Source organism: Ornithorhynchus anatinus, chromosome 5, assembly GCF_004115215.2.
Source record: "Ornithorhynchus anatinus isolate Pmale09 chromosome 5, mOrnAna1.pri.v4, whole genome shotgun sequence".
Taxonomy (NCBI): domain Eukaryota; kingdom Metazoa; phylum Chordata; class Mammalia; order Monotremata; family Ornithorhynchidae; genus Ornithorhynchus; species Ornithorhynchus anatinus.
The window spans coordinates 97,617,648-97,634,531 of record NC_041732.1 but is presented as its reverse complement, the minus strand read 5'-3'; the positions used below and the strand labels follow the sequence as shown (position 1 = coordinate 97,634,531).

The 16,884-nt window shown below is 42.5% G+C and overlaps 1 protein-coding gene across 1 annotated transcript in view; it reads right to left on the bottom strand.

Annotated features, from left to right (window-relative positions):
• The window catches only part of L3MBTL4 (L3MBTL histone methyl-lysine binding protein 4), a 437,216-nt gene that overhangs the window by 327,918 nt on the left and 92,414 nt on the right, over window positions 1-16,884 (bottom strand). The window contains exon 5 of the mRNA XM_029064475.2: window positions 6,404-6,486. Coding sequence (XP_028920308.1) covers window positions 6,404-6,486 — 83 coding nt within the window. The remainder of the gene's footprint in view (window positions 1-6,403; window positions 6,487-16,884) is intronic.

Here is a 16,884-nt window from a genome sequence, read left to right as displayed (position 1 = left end):
CACTCAGGACCAGTCAGGTGTGAGAAACAGGGAGAGGGAAGATGAGGGATGCAGGGAGGGAGGGGTGTGAGGGATCAGTAATATTTATTGAGTACTTAATTTATGCAGAGCAATGTTTTCAGCACTTGGGAGAGTACAATAGAGTTGGTTGCCACAATCCCTCCTGTCAAGGAGATTACAGTTTAACAGTGCAGTGTGGTCTAGTGGACAGAACGTGGGCCGGAGAGTTAGAAGGACTGGGTTCTAATCCCAGCTCTGCCACTTATCTGCTGTATGTCATTTTACGTCTCTCTGCCTCAGTTACTTCACCTGCAAAATACGGATTAAGACTGTGAGTCCCATATGGACAGGGACTGTATCTATCCTGATTGCTTTGTACCTACCCCAGGGTTTGGAACAGTCCCTGGAACATAGTAAGCACTTAATAAATACCACGAAAAATGCATCTAGGGATAAATCAGCAGAGGTGTTATTGAATACCTGCTGTGAGTAGAGACCTATGATAGTCATTTGAAGTAAGCATATAAAGGACATGTCAAAGGGATGAGGAGAATACGGTGTTGGGATTGTGTCTACCATCTGTTATACCGTAATATCAAGAATTATGGTATTTGTTAAGGCCTTACTATGTGCCAAGCACTGTTTTAAGCTCTGGGGTAGATACAAGGTAGTCAGGTTGTCCCACGTGGGCCTCACAGTCTTAATCCCCATTTTCCAGATGAGGTAACTGAGAGAAGTCACACAGCAGACAAGTGGTGGAGCTGGAATTGGAACCCATGACCTTCTGACTTCCAGGCCTGTGCTCTATCCACTATGCCATGCTGCTTCCCCGGAGCGTGTAGTAAAGTACTCTGCACACAGGAAGCACTCAATAAATACCAGTGAATGACTGATGCTAAACGATGCGGAGGAGGAGGAAAGTAAAGAGAAGCAGCATGGCCTAATGGAAGGAGCACAGGCCTGGGAATCAGATGACCTGAGTTCTAACCCAGTTCTGCCACTTGCCTTCTGTTTGACCTAGGTCAAGTCACTTAACTGTTGTTTGCCTCTGATTCCTCATCTATAGAATGGAGATTCAATCCCTCTTATCCCCCCCTACTTAGACTGTGATCTTCACTTACTATGTGCCAAGCACTGTTCTAAGTGTTGGGGTAGATATAAAGTTATCAGGGTGTCCCATGTGGGGCTTACAGTCTTAATCCCCATTTTACAGATTAGGCAACTGAGGCACAGAGAAATGAAGTGACTTGCCCAAAGTCACAGAGGAGACAAATGGTGGAGCCGGGATTAGAACCCATGACCTTCTGACTCCAAAGCCTATGCTCTATCCACTACACCATGAAGCTTCTCTATGAATGAATAAATAAATGCATGAATCTCTGGCCACTGTCTGCTGGTTGCCAAGGGTCCTAGCTTTCATGTCATCTTCTGTTTGCTGACGATATTTCGTGCATGAGACTGTGATGCCTCAAAACCACGATTATCAAAATTATTGTTATCATGGATATTATTATTCCATGTCACTTAAGAATCAAAAGCTACATGGACTTTTCAGAGGCAAAATGGCACACTACTATAGTTATACAAATTGTAATAACCTGGATTAACATTTCCCAGTGATTAATTCTTACATGGAAATGAAACAGATCTGCACCCAGCAACTGCTAGTGCTCAATCATTTCATAAACCACTTCCAAACAGCCTTCAACTGCTAAATTAGGTTAATAAGCAGAGATGGATTTAACATTTAGGGGCCATTTTAGTTTGAAAATAAAATCTGTTTTCAGAACATTAAAAATTGAGGCACGAAGTACCCAAAGAAATCCACAAATATAAATCATTTTATATTTGAGCAAAGCATTTCTTTAAAGATGGCAAAAGCTCCAAATGAAATGCCAAGGCTCAGAAAGATTTCAAAGGCATTTTATATTTGTACAAAAGTAAAATGCCATGTGTGTGTATGTGCATGTGTGTGTGTGTTTTACTATCTCAGTCCTTCTCACACATCCACCCTGCTTTCTAGCAGATTTTATTTAACAAGTTTGTGTGACTACCTCCTGTTCACTGCTTTGAAAATTTTCACTGTGATCTCTCTGAAAAAGTGCCATTTGAAAACAGGAAAAAATATATTGATAACACTAAAATGAAATTTAAGCAGCTGAGGCAGCTGACAGAATATGCCACTTGTTTATTTTTTCAGAAATGACAGAAATTAATTCAGAAAAATAAAAAACCTGGTTTCCCCAGAAGCTCAATTTTGTTATACTGCATAACAGTCACATAAAGCACAACAAGAATTCATTATCAGAAAATGACCAATGGAAATGCTATCAGTGTATCAAAACTGCTTGCCAATTGATCATTTAACAGCTGTAAACAAGTATAATACTGTGACTAGCCCTAATATGAGCTCAATAGCACCTTTCCTCTGAGGAGTTCAAATTCAAACCAAAGCTAACATTTTTAGCATTTCCAAGAGGAATACATAGTAGCCAAGTCCACTTGCTTGTACATTTTTGAGTTCTCCTTTTTATTCACCATTTCAGCTTCCTTCTAAATGTTTTTATTTAAGCATATCTAGAACAGATGTGTAATAATAATTATTATAATAATAATTGCATTTGTTAAGCTCTTACTATGTGTCACACACAGTACTAAGCGCTGGGGCAATACACGCAAACAAGCAAATTTTTAAGGGAGGAGGAGAAAATAGCATCACCAAGAAACAATTTAATGTGGTGCTTATAGGTTGCTGTTTACTAGCCTGACAGTGTATAACCTATTTCTTGGAAATAAGACAGATCTCTGTGAAAACTGGTTTAATCCAGCATGCACCAGGAAAATTACATGACTTTCACAGTTGCCTAAAAAAGTATTTTTAAAAAAGTTTCCAAAAATGTCTGGGTTTCTCATAGGTGTAACCTGTCATGATAGTCTGCTTCTCCCATCAATATTGCAGATACCTGTCATATAAAGTTGGCTTTTATTTTTGAAGATTACACCACAGAAGATAAGATCCAATAAGTAAGCGTGTTAAAACACTCGCTCTCTCCCTTCTTCCTTCCTTGACTGACATCTTCGACTGTTCAATTTCCAACGGCTTCTTACCCCCATGCTTAAGTACCTGTCTCAAAAGAAGTCCCTTGACTCCACAGTTCCTTCCAGTTATTTCCCCATCTCCCTCCTACCATTTCTCTCTAAATTTCTTGAGAGAGTTTTTTACACCCATTGTCTCCACTTCCTCTCCAACAATTCTCTCCTTGATCCTCTTCAATCTGGCTACTGATCCCCTCCACTCCACAGAAACAGCCCTCTCTAAGGTAACTAATTACCTTCTTCTTGACAAATCTGAGGGCCTCTTCTCTATTTCAATCCTCCACGATGTCTCAGCTACCTTTGATATTGTGGACCATTCCCTTTTCCTGGAAACATCCAAGTTCAGCTTCACTGTCACCATCCTCTCTTGGTTCTTCTCCTATCTCTCTGGCCACTCATTCTCAGTCTCTTACACAGGCCTCCTGTGACTAGATTGGACACAGTTCATGTCCCACATGTAGCTCACAGTCTTTCATTCAATAGTATTTATTGAGCGCTTACTATGTGCAGAGCACTGTACTAAGCGCTTGGAATGAACAAGTCGGCAACAGATAGAGATAGTCCCTGCCATTTGACGGGCTTACAGTCTAATCGGGGGAGACAGACAGACAAGAACAATGGCAATAAATAGAGTCAAGGGGAAGAACATCTGGTAAAAACAATGGCAACTAAATAGAATCAAGGCGATGCACAATTCATTAACAAAATAAATAGGGTAATGAAAATATATACATTGTGCAGATGAGGGAATTGAGGCAAAGAGAAGTTGAGTAACTTGCCCAAGGTTACACAGCAGACAAGTGGAGGAGTCAGAGTTAGAACCCAGGCCCTTCTGACTCCCAGGCCATGCTCTATTCACTAGGCTACAGGGCTACTTGAAATTTAGAGTAGTTCATGACCTTATGGATATGCTCCTTGCGAAGTAGCATGGTGTAGTGGAAAGAAGATAGACTTGGGAGTCAGAGGTCATGGGTTTTAATCCCGGGTCTGCCACCTGACTGCTTGAGCAAGTCATTTCACTTCCCTGTGCCTCAGTTAACTTCATCTGTAAAATGGTGATTGAGAGAGACTGTGAGCCCCACATGGTACAGGGACTGTGTCCAACTAAATTTACTTGTCTCTACCCCAGTGTTTAGAACAGTGCCTGGCACTGTACCACTATTAACAAATACCATTATTATTATTATTATTACTATGTGGATTGGTGATAATACAATCTTCCAGTTCCCATGTATTTGAAGGACTCAACTTTAAGCCATCTGATGGTAGTCTAACAGGAATTCCTTTCCATTTTCTAATCCAAAAAAATCATAAGTAGTAGTATTCATTGAAAGTCTACTGTATAATTGTGCTGAATACTTGGGGGAGTAATTAGTAGTATTCATTGAAAGTCTACTGTATAACTGTGCTGAAAGCTTCAGGGAGTTCTTTAACAATAAAAAGCAATCTCTACCCTTGGAGAGCTGGAGCCCAGATAATCTAATTCAGAATATAGGCAACAGCCACAGAAAAATTTAAGTGGAACTGGGGCATATTTTTCTGCCATATTTTGGAGGGCACTTTTAATCCTATTTTTAACTTTTTTCCTTAATTCATTACTTTGATTTCAAATATTTAAGAACTAGATTACACAATATAAAATAAATAGCAGATACACAGTTCTTTAGATAAGAGAATACTTCCTTTTCATCTCTGAAGCCTATTAACCATCAATTATTCTCAGTCATAAACACCGCCAATTTAAGCCCACTAAAACTAAAAGTCAACAAGGGTAACTAGTCAGGCTGCACAATAAACCTCTTGATAAATACTGAGAATCAAGGACTGCCAAAAATATCTACTTTCAAACCTCCTAATAAATGACTAGATTTCATTTTCAGTATTCAGCATATAGAAAATTCTTCATACCATAATTTTCATTAAAACACATCCACATGGGTTTAAATGAAGATCACCTGCTTTTGAGCAAATCTAAGAATCTAAACGAGGATTAGTTCTTAGAGAACAGTTATTTGCACCAAAAAGAATACTATTACTAATAACTGTGATATTTGTTAAGCACTAAGCACCAGAATAGATACAAGGCAATCAGCCCGGACACAGTCCCTGTCCCACATGGGGCTCACAGTATCAGCAGGAGAGAGAATAGGTACTGAATCTCTATTTTCAGATGAGGAAGCTGAGAAGTTAAGTGACCTGCCCAAGGTCACATAGAAATCCAGTGGTGGAAGCAGGACTAGGAGCCAAGTCCTCTAACTCGACCTGTGTTCCTTCCATTAAGCCAGGATCGGGAAATAGCCACTCTCTAGATCGTTTCCCTAAAGGTCTCAAAATTACTTTAGGCTAAAAGTTTGTAACACACTCTTTCTAGGTAAAGCCTAAAACAGTGCTTCCACAGATGTAACTTACTCTTGAAGAACAAAGAGAGGTAGTCTCCTTCATTATGGACACTTTTTTTTTTTAATTCAACGGGAGAAATGTAAATCCATCATCCCATGATTCTGGGAGTTTCAATTTTCTCCTTTTGATCTTCCAGCCTTTCAGATGGCTATGAACACGACATTCAGTTTCCAGCTGGAGCTACAGATAAGCAGCCTCCACAGAGGTTAATACCGCACTGCCCAGAACACACACGCAGGATTCATCTTACTTTCTGGCACCCAACTTATTTAGATTTACTGAACGTCTTGATTCAATGCTTTGGATTTGTAACTATAATGTTCTTAACTCACGGACTTCAACTGCATGAAAACTCTGAACTGACTGATCTTTTTTACCTCCTCTCAAATCTGAAGGATTACTACAATGATTCATCAATAATAATATCTCCAACACTGACATTCATGGAAAATGATCTATGAAGAATGCCCCTCTCTTTTCCCTCTTTAAATTTCAATTCCTCACCATTATATGAAAACCCTATTACATTAACCAAAAGGACTCACTTAGGAATTTCCACTCCTAAGCGTGCAGAAGTCAGTCATACTATCTCAATCAATCGATCAATCAATTGCATTTCTTGAGCACTGTACTAAGCATCTGGGAGTGTATTATATAATGGACTTGGTAGACATATTCCCCACCCACAAGAAGCATCTTATTGAGAATGTTTACTAAATGATCTCAGTTGAATTGTGTAGCCAAACTGACCATAAAATGTATTTTGTAGCTGGATTATCTAGCCCGCAATGATCTCCTGATAGTCTAATCAATCAATCGAAGCATCAAGTTATTCATTTATGAAAGAGCCGCTCCTGTTATAACTGCTCATGTGTTTAACAAAAGAGTAAAATGTGGAATGACTTACCTCAGAAAACAGTTCCACCGGTGCTGCAATGGCCTTCTGTTCTTTCAAGTACTTATCCCAAGACCATACTCCCTCGGCAGCAGCTTGAGTTATAAGAAGAGAAAGTAATTATTTTGCAGCAAAAGTGACTATTGCAACTATAAATTCTTTCACTGGTTGATAATCTCCAACAAGATCCAGAAATCGCGTGGCCTAATGGAAAGAGCAGGGGCCTAGGAGGCAGAGGACCTGGTTTTTAATCCTGGCTCCACCACTTGTCTGCTGTTATCTCAATCTCATCTATCACACCACCAGCTTCTTGCCCAGGTCCTGTCTCTGGCCTGGAACACCCTCCCTCCTCATATCTGGCAGACAATTACTCCCTGCACCCCCTCCAAAGCCTTACTGAAGGCATATCTCCAACAAGCCTTCCCTGACTAAGCCCTCTTTTCCTTTTCTTCAACTCCCTTTTGCATCACCTTGACTTGCTCCCTTTATTCATCCCCTCTCCCAACCCCACTGCACTCACATCCATATCTGTCACTGATTTATTCATTCAATAGTATTTACTGAGAGCTTACTATGTGCAGAACACTGTACTAAGCGCTTGGAACGTACAAATCGGTACCAGATACAGTCCCTGCCCTTTGACGGGCTTACAGTCTAATCGGGGGAGACATACAGATGAGAACAACGGCAATAAATAGAATCGAGGGGAAGAACATCTCATTAAAACAATAGCAAATAAATAGAATCAGGGTGATGTACATCTCATTAACAAAATAAATAGGGTAATGAAGATATATACAGTTGAGCGGACGAGTACAGTGCTGAGGGGATGGGAGAGGAGGAGGAGCAGAGGGAAAGGGGGGAGAAGAGGGTTTAGCTGCAGAGAGGTGGGGGGGGGGGGGTAAAGGGAGCAGAAGGAAAAGGGGAGCTCAGTCTGGGAAAGCCTCTTGGAGGAAGTGAGCTTTAAGTAGGGTTTTGAAGAGGGGAAGAGAATTAGTTTGGCAGAGGTGAGGAGGGAGGGGGTTCCAGGACCGTGGGAGGACATGGCCCAGGGGACAAGGGTGGGATAGGCGAGAAAGGGGGACGGTGAGGAGGTGGGCGGCAGAGGAGTGGAGCGTGCGGGGTGGGCAGTGGAAAGAGAGAAGGGAGGAGAGGTAGGAAGGGGCAAGGTGATGGAAAGCTTTGAAGCCTAGAGTGAGATTTACTTATATTAATGTCTGTCTCTCCTTCGAGATTGTAAGCTCGTTGTAGGCAGGGAATATGTCTGTTATTCTGTTCTCCCCGAAGTGCTAAGTACAGTGCTCTGCACACAGTAAGCACTCAATAAATATGATTGACTAACTGACTTTAGGCAAGTCACTTAACTTCTCTGTGTCTCAGTCCCCTCATCAGCAGAATGGGGATTCAATACCTGTTCTCCCTCCTACTTAGACTGTGAAGCCCCTGAGGAACCTGATTATCTTACAATTTCACCAAAATTTCATACAGTGCTTGGCATGTAGTAAGCGATTAACAGATTCCACACCATTATTAGGTAGGACTTGGTGATTAATGCTGACCATCAAGAGGGCTCAACAGCAGTTGTTGTATTTTAGGTGCTGACTGAGAGGACTGTGCTGAACTATGCACTTAAAAATACTGCAGAAGCAGAAGTTTCCTGCTCACAAGGAACCTACACTCTAATTGGGAAGATAGACACATGAAAATTAAACACTGATATCAATTATATTTATTGAGCACTTACTATGTGCAGAGCACTGATCTAAGCACATGGAAGAATGCAATACAAAAGAATTAGCAGACACACTCCCTGCCCATAAAGAGAATGGACACTAATACGTGCATAAGGGCAAGAAGTGGCTGAAGGGATGATGAGAAATGGCAAGCTAATAATTAGCCAGGGAAGATGTTGTAAGCATTATAGCACTTGTAAAGTGCTCACTATGTCCTAGACACTGTATTAAGATACAAGATAATCATGTTGGACACAGTTCCTGTCTCTCATTGGAATCAGAGTCTGAGTGGAAGGGAAAACAAGAATTGGATCCCCATTTTACAGAAGAGAAACTGAAGCACAGAGAAATTAAGTGACTTGCCCAAGATCTGAAAGAAAGCATGCATTCTGCTCCAAACTCCTTGGGTGAGTTGTCTACACACACTGACTCCTTTTCCTCTTCTCCAATTTTCTTCTAGGTCCAATCCAATCTGGCTTCTGTCCCCCTACATGCCACAAAACCTGCCTCTGTTCCATCCAAATCCTCCTCGATAACTCAGCTGCCTTTGACACTGCCATGTATCCCCCTTTCCTGGACACATTATCTCATCTTGGTTTCAGTGACACAGTCCTAGTTCTCCCCCTGTCTTTCTGGTCGCTCATTCACAGTCTTTCATTAGCTCCTCCTCTGCTTCCCACCCTCTAAATGTGGGAATCCTTCAAGGCTCAGTACTGGGTCCCCTTCTATTCTAAATGTACGAGTCCTTCAAGGTTCATTTCTTGGTCCCCTTCTATACTCCATCTACACCAACTCCCTTGGGGAACTCATTTGCTCCCAAGGCCTCAACTACCACCTCTATGCAGACGACAACCAAATCTATATCTCATCTGTTCTCCCTCCCTCTAGGCTCGCATCTCCTCCTGCCTTCAGGACATCTATAACTGGATGTCCTGCCACCACCAAAAACTCGACATGTCAAAGACAGAACTCCTTTATCTTCCCTCCCAAACATTGTCCTCTCCCTGACTTTCCCATCACTGTGGACAACACATCCATTCTTCCCATCACACAAGCCCGCAAGCTTGGTGCCTTCCTTGACTCCTCTCTCTCATTCACCCCACACATAATAATGATAATGGTGGTATTTGTTAAGTGCTTACTATGTGCCAAGCACACATCCAATCCATCACCAAAACCTGGCAGTCTCACCTTCACAACATCACCAAAATCCACCCTTTCCTCTCCATCTGAACCTCTACCACATTAGTACAGTCACTCATCCTATCCCGACCGGATTACTGCATTAGCTTCCTTTCTGATCTTCCAACCTCTTGCCTCTTACCACTTCAGACCATACGTCACTCTGCTGCCCGGATTATCTTTCTACAGAAACACTCTGGGCATGTCATCCCCATCCTCAGTGGAAAGAGCCTGGGCTTCTTGGGTCATGGGTTTGACTCCCGGCTCTGCCACTTGTCAGCTGTGTGACTGTGGGCAAGTCACTTAACTTCTCTGTGCCTCAGTTACCTCATCTGTAAAATGGGGATTATCTCTGAGCCTCACGTGAGACAACCTGACTACCCTGTATCTATCCCAGCGCTTAGAACAGCTCAGCACATAGTAAGCGCTTAACAAATACCAACATTATTATTATTATTATTGTTATCCTCAAAAATCTCCAGTGGTTGCCTATCAACCTTCGCTTGAAGCAAAAACTCCTCACTCTTGGCTTCAAAGCTCTCCATCTCCTTGTCCCCTTCTACTTCACCTCCCTCCTCTCCTTCTACAGCCCAGCCCGCACACTCCGCTCCTCTGCCGCTAACCTCCTCACTTTGCTTCGTTCCCGCCTTTCCCGCCATCGACCCCTTGCCCATGTCTTACCTCTGGCCTCGTTGCCCTCCCTTCTCAAACCTGCCAATCAGTCTTCCTCCATTCAAAGCCTTACTGAAGGCTCACTTCCTCAAGAGGCCTTCTCTAAGCCCCCCTTTTCCTCAACTCCTGCCCCCCTCCATGTCACCTCAATTCGCTCTTTTTGCTCTACTCCTTTCTCCCCACCTCAGAGCACTTATGTATATATAAATATAGTTATAATTCTATTAACCTATATTGATGCCTGTTTATTTGTTTTCATGTATATAGATATATCTATAATTCTCTTTATATTAATTCATTTTTACTTGTTTTGATGTCTGTCTCACCGCTTCAAGACTGTAAACTCAGTGTGGGAAGGGACTGTCTCTCTTTACTGCTGAATTATACTTTCCAAGAGCTTAGTACAGTGCTCTCCACAGAGTAAGTGCTCAATAAGTATGACTGAATGAACGAATATTCTGTCTACATCCACTCACCAGGAGAACTCATTAGCTCCCAAGGCTTCAATTACCATCTCTATGAGGGTGATTCCCAAATCTACATCTCCAGCCCATTAGAATCTCCCATTTCCTCCTGCCATCAGGACATCTCTCCTCTGATATCCTGTGGACACCTCAGACTTAAAATATATAAACAAAACTCCTATCTTCTCACCCAAGCCCTGCTCTCCCCAAGACTTTCCCAACACTGTATACAGCACCACTATCCTCCATGTCTGACAAGACCATAACCTTGGCGTCCTCAACTCACCTATCTCATTCAACCCATATATTCCATCTGTCACCACACCTTGGTTCAACCTGCACAACATCACTGAAATCTACCCTTTCCTCTCCATCCAAACTGCTTACCACTTTGTTCCAAGCGTATTTCCTATCTTGCCATGACTACTGCATTGGCCTCCTTGCTGATGCTTCTGCCTCTTGTCTCTCCCCACTTCAGTCCACATTTCAGCAGATCATGTTTCTAAAGAACCATTCAGGTCAGGCTTCCCCACTTCTCAAGAAGCTCCAGTGATTGCCCATCTACTTCCACATTAAACCAAAACTTCTAGTGGTTTTAAAGCACTCAATCACCTTGCCACCCTCCTATCTTACCTCTCTGATTTACTGTGACAACCCAGCCCACACACTTCCTTCCTCTAATGTCAACCTACTCATTGTACCTTAATCTCATCAATCTCCCTACCAACCTCTCACCCACATCCTGCCTCTCGTTTGGAATTCCCTCCCTCTTCATATCCTACAGAAGAAGATCATTCTCCCCATCTTCAAAGTCTCATTAAAAGCACATCTCCTTCAAGAGGTCTTCCCAACTAACCCCTCATTTCCTTTTTTACCAATCCCTTCTGTGCCACCCTTTCACTTGGATTTGCAGTCTTGATTCACCCCTCCCCTCAGCCCTACAACACTTTAATAAAGAGCACGGGCTTTGGAGTCAGGGCTCATGAGTTCGAATCCCAGCTCTGCCACTTGTCGGCTGTGTGACTGTGGGCAAGTCACTTAACTTCTCTGGGCCTCAGTTCCCTCATCTGTAAAATGGGGATTAAGACTGTGAGCCCCACGTGGGACAACCTGATTCCCCTTTGTCTACCCCAGCGCTTAGAACAGTGCTCGGCACATAGTAAGCGCTTAACAAATACCAACATTATTATTATTATTACATATCTCTAATTCAATTATTTATATTAATAGTTGCCTCCTCTTCTAGACTGTGAGCTTCTTATGGACAGGGAACATGTCTACAGCTCTGTTATATTCTACTTTCCCAAATGCTGAGTAAAGTGCTCTGCACACAATTAGCACTCAATAATTATGATGGATTTGTTGATTGACAGGAGAGCCAATGAGTAATGCAGTAGGAGCCATAAAATAAAAGGTCAGGAGTCTTTGCTTGATGCAGAGACAGGCAGGCAACCATTACAGGGGTTTGGAGAGAAGGGAAAACCAAATCAGGTCCATCTGATTTCCTGGGTAATAGTAGGCTGGCAAATTACCAAACTTCTCTGCCCTAGGTTTCTACCAATTGTAAAGTTGAGTGCTGCTGACATTAGCTAGAGAAGCAGTTGCCTAGTGAATACAGCACCAGCCTAGGAGTCAGAAGGACCTGGATTCTAACCCCAGCTATGCCACTTGTTTCCTGTTCTCGGGCAAGTCACTTCACTTCTCTGTGCCTCAGTTACCTCATCTGTAAAACTGGGATTAAGACCGTGAGTCCCATGTAGGACAGGGACTTTATCCAACCCCATTTGCTTGTATCCACACCAGCACTTGATGACACACAGTAAACACTTAAAAAATACCACAATTAATATTATTATTACTCTGTGGAAAACACAGGGTGATCCTGAGCTGAATGGGCAATGGGAGCTCCAAATAGCATGCTAGGGAGAGGAAACATACTTGAGGGAATATAATCAGATATGAAAATTAGGAAAATGTTTGTTATGGGCAGGGAATGTGTCTGTTAATTGTTATATTGAACTCTCCCAAGGACCTAGTACAGTGCCTTGCACACAGTAAGAGCTCAATAAATATGACTGAATGAATGAATGAAAACCAAGGTAAAAGATGAGGAATAGAAAATTCAAGTAAACACTGTATCATTTGTATAGCTCTAGTCAGAAAAGCAGGAACATAACTTTCTAACACAAAATTCCACAGAAATAACATTCATATGCATAATTTGGGGGATCACATTCATGGTAACGGCTCATAATCAGGAACAGAAGACAAAATAGGAATCATAGAAGAAGCTAAAATGGACGGCATAGAAGAAGCTAAAATGGACAAACTCAGCTATGGAAAATAAATTTGCAGTAATAGTACTAATAGCATTTACTAAGAGCTTAGACTGTGCATGGCACTGTACTAAGTGCCGGGGAAGAATATATGGCAGATAATTATTAATAATAAAAACAATAGTGTTGCTATTCAAGCACTTACTATGTGCAGAGCACTGTTCTAAGCACTGGGATGTGGTAGATACAGGGTAATCAGGTTGTCCCACGTGAGGCTCACATTCTTAATTCCCATTTTACAGATGAGATAACTGAGGCACAGAGAAGTTAAGTAACTTGCCACAGTCGCACAGCTGACAAGTAGCAGAGCTGACATTTGAACCCATGACCTCTGGTTCCCAAGCCCGTGCTCGTTCCACTGACCCACGACCTGATCCCTAGTCCTTACTGAATATCAAAGACAATATGGGGAGGCATGAATGCCTAGTGGTAAGAGCATGGGTCTTATATTCAGAAGGACCCGGGTTCTAATCTCAGCTCTGCCACTTGTCTGCTGTGTACCTTGGGCAAGTCACTTAGCTTCCCTGTTCTCTTACCTGCAAAATGGGGAATTAATACTGTGAACACCACGTGAGACACCAGACTTTGTCCAATCTGACCCTCTTGTATCTATCCCAATGTTTAGTACGGTGCCTAGCACATAGTAAGCGCTTAAATTGCAGTGCAAAAAAAAAAAAGGAGACCTCGTTCTAGTCCAGATGCTGGCATTTGTCTACTACATGACCTTAAACAAGTCATTTAATCTATCTGTGTCTCAGTTTCCTCATCTATAAAATAGGGTCTAAATACCTCCTCTTTCTCCCTCAGACTGTGAGCCTAGTGTGGGACAGAGACTGAATGTGATTTAATTTACTCAATCTACTCCTTTTCTTATTACAGTGTTTGACACATAGTAAGCACTTAAGAAGTACCATGTACCATTATTATCATCATTATCACTATTACTATCCTATTTGTGTGTTGGAATTTAAGCTAACTGTTGAGTTTTACAGTCCAATATTTTAACAACACAATATTGTTATAAACTTAACGAAGAAGAATATTGATTCTGATACCCATCCACTTATATTTACAAATTCTGCCCTAGGTGCAGGGACTATGCTGGCATTTCACTCACTGCTGTGTATTTTGGGTTTTTTTCAACTCAGCAGAAACTTAAAAGCTGGAATGGAAAATAAAGCAATTCTACTCTTTAGAACCTAGGAATTTAGAACTCGGAGTTATGACTCAGAGGAATGCATTTCTAAAGCCACACTAACACTCTCAATTCTCCTCACCAACATTAGAACTTCAATTATTCCAGTTATGTTATTTTAGAGTATGGCCCCATAATGTCAAGGATTATCTAATACTGGAGCAGGCTGTGATGGACAATGATTCCTCTCAGAAGTGCAATAAAAGAATTTTCCTGGTGTCATCCAACCATTACTGCACTGTAATGAAATCGTAAAGATTCTTTTTTAACTTCGTATGTAAATCACCGAGCCTATTAAACTCACCCCATATAATGGCACTGCAGCATGTTTAGCAGGGTTCTAATGAAATAATTTTTCCTTTTCATCTATCCTTTCCAACGGCTAAGTTTCTTCTCTTTCCTTGAGACCTCAAGTAACTCAAGTGACATTGATATGGAATCAAGAAAGCCATGAAATTAACTCTTACCTGATAGGCATTCAGAAATCCTGAGAGGAACATCTGACTATAATTAGATCCATAAATCAATATAGGTAGGCCCTATCCTGAAAGAACTTTCCTTTGACTCCCCTCTAGCACCCTCGAGTTATCGCCTCATCTCTCTTCTACCATTCCTCTCCAAATACGCTGAGTGAGTTGTCTACACTCACAGACTCCACTTCCTCTCTTTCAACCTTGTCCACCTGCAATCTGGCCTCCACCAATTCACTCCACAGAAACGGCTTTCTCTTAAAGTTACTGATGACCTCCTTCCCACCAAATCCAACGGCTTTCTACTCCATCTTAATCCTCCTTGATCTCTCAGCTGCCTTTGACACTATGGACCACCCCCTTCTCCTGGAAACATCATTTAACCCTGGCTTCACTGATACTGGTTTCCCTCCTATCTAACTGCTCATTCTCTGCCTCTCTTGTGGGCTCCTTGTCTGCCTCCTCCCCACTAGCTGTGGGGGGGGCATCCCTCAAGGTCCAGTTCTGGGTCCCCTTCTATTGTCCATCAACACCCACTCCCTTGGAGAACTCATTCGCTCCCATCACTTTAACTACCATCTCTATGTGGATGATTCCCAAATCTACATCTCCAGCTCTGATCTCTCTCCCTCTCTGTAGTCTCAGTTCGCCTCCAGCCATCAGGACATCTCTACCTGGATGATCCGCTGACATCTCAAACTAAAAATGTCCAAAACTCCTTATCTTCCCACTCAAACCCTTCCTCTTTCTTACCCATCACTGTAGACAGTCTCACTGTCCTTCCAATCTCACAAATGCATTACTTTGACATTATCCTCAACTCACTCACTAATTAAACCCACATATTTGAACTAAATCTGCCTTCACAATGTAACTAACATCCACCCTTTCCTCTCCATCCAAACTGCACTACACTGTTCCAAGCACTTATGCCCCATCTAGACTACTCTATCAGCCTCCTTGCTGACCTCCCTGCTTCCTGTCTCTCCCCACTCCATTCCAGTTTTTGCTGCCCGGTTCATTTTTCTGAATAAACTATCAGTCCACATCTCCCCTCTCATTCATTAATTAATTCATTCAATCGCATTTACTGAGCACTTGCTGGGTGCAGGGCACTGTATTAAGTGCTTGGAAAGTACAATTCTGCAACAGGTAGAGACAATCCCTACCCAACAACGGACTTACATTCTAGATGTGGGAGACAGACAACAAAACAAAATAAGTAGACAGGCATCGATACCATCAAAATAGATAAATAGAATTATAGATAGACTCATTAACGAAATAGATTAATAAATATGTACAAATATACACATATTTGTGGAGTGGGGAAGAGGTAATAATAATAATGATGGCATTTGTTAAGCTCTTCCTATGTGCAAAGCACTGTTCTAAGTGCTGGGGAGGATACAAAGTGATCAGGTTGTCTCACGTGGGTTTCAATCTTAATGCCCATTTTACAGAAGAGGTAACTGAGGCACAGAGAAGTTAAGTTACTTGCCCAAAGTCACACAGCTGACAAGCAGGTAGAGCAGAGGAAGGGAGTAAAGGCGATGGGGAGGGGAGAAGGAGGAGATGAAAAGGGGGGCTCAGTGTGGGAAGACCTCCTGGATGAGGTGAGCTCTCCGTAGGGCTTTGAAGGGGAGAAGGGAGCTAGTTTGGCAGATGTGAGAAGGGAGGGAATTCCAGGCCAGAGGAAGGACGAGGGCCAAGGGGCGACGGCGGGACAGGCGAGAACGAGGCCCAGTGAGGAGGTTAGCAGCAGAGGAGCAGAATGTGCAGACTGGGCTGGAAAAGGAGAGAAGGGAGGTGAGGTAGGAGGGGGCAAGTGGATGGAGAGCTTGGAAGCCAATAATGAGGAGTTTCTGCTTCACGCAAAAGTTGATAGGTAACCACTGGAGATTTTTGAGGAGGGGGGTGACATGACCAGAGCGTTTCTGTAGAAAGATAATCTGGGCAGCAGAGTGAAGTCTAGACTGAAGCAGGGAGAGACAGGAGGTTGGGAGATCAGAAAGATCACTCCTCAAGACCCTCCAGTGGTTGCCAACCCACCTCCACCACAAACAGAAACTCCTTACCATCGGCTATAAATCCTTACTCAGCTCTACCTCGCCCACCTTATCTCACAAATCTGCTACTAATGCCCAACCTGCACATGAGAAGCAGTGTGGCTTAAGGGATAGAGCACGGGCCTGGGAGTCAGAAAGACCTGTATTCTAATCCCGACTCCACCACATGCTTGCCGTATGACCTGGGGCAAGTAACCTCGCTCCTCTGTGCTTCAGTTACCTCATCTTTAAAATGGGGATTAAGACTGTGAGTCCCATGCGGGATAGGGACTGCATCCAACCTGATTACCTTGTATTTACCCCAAGACTTAGAACAGTGCTTGGTTAAAGTAAGCACTTAAAAAGTACCATAATCATTACTATTATTACACT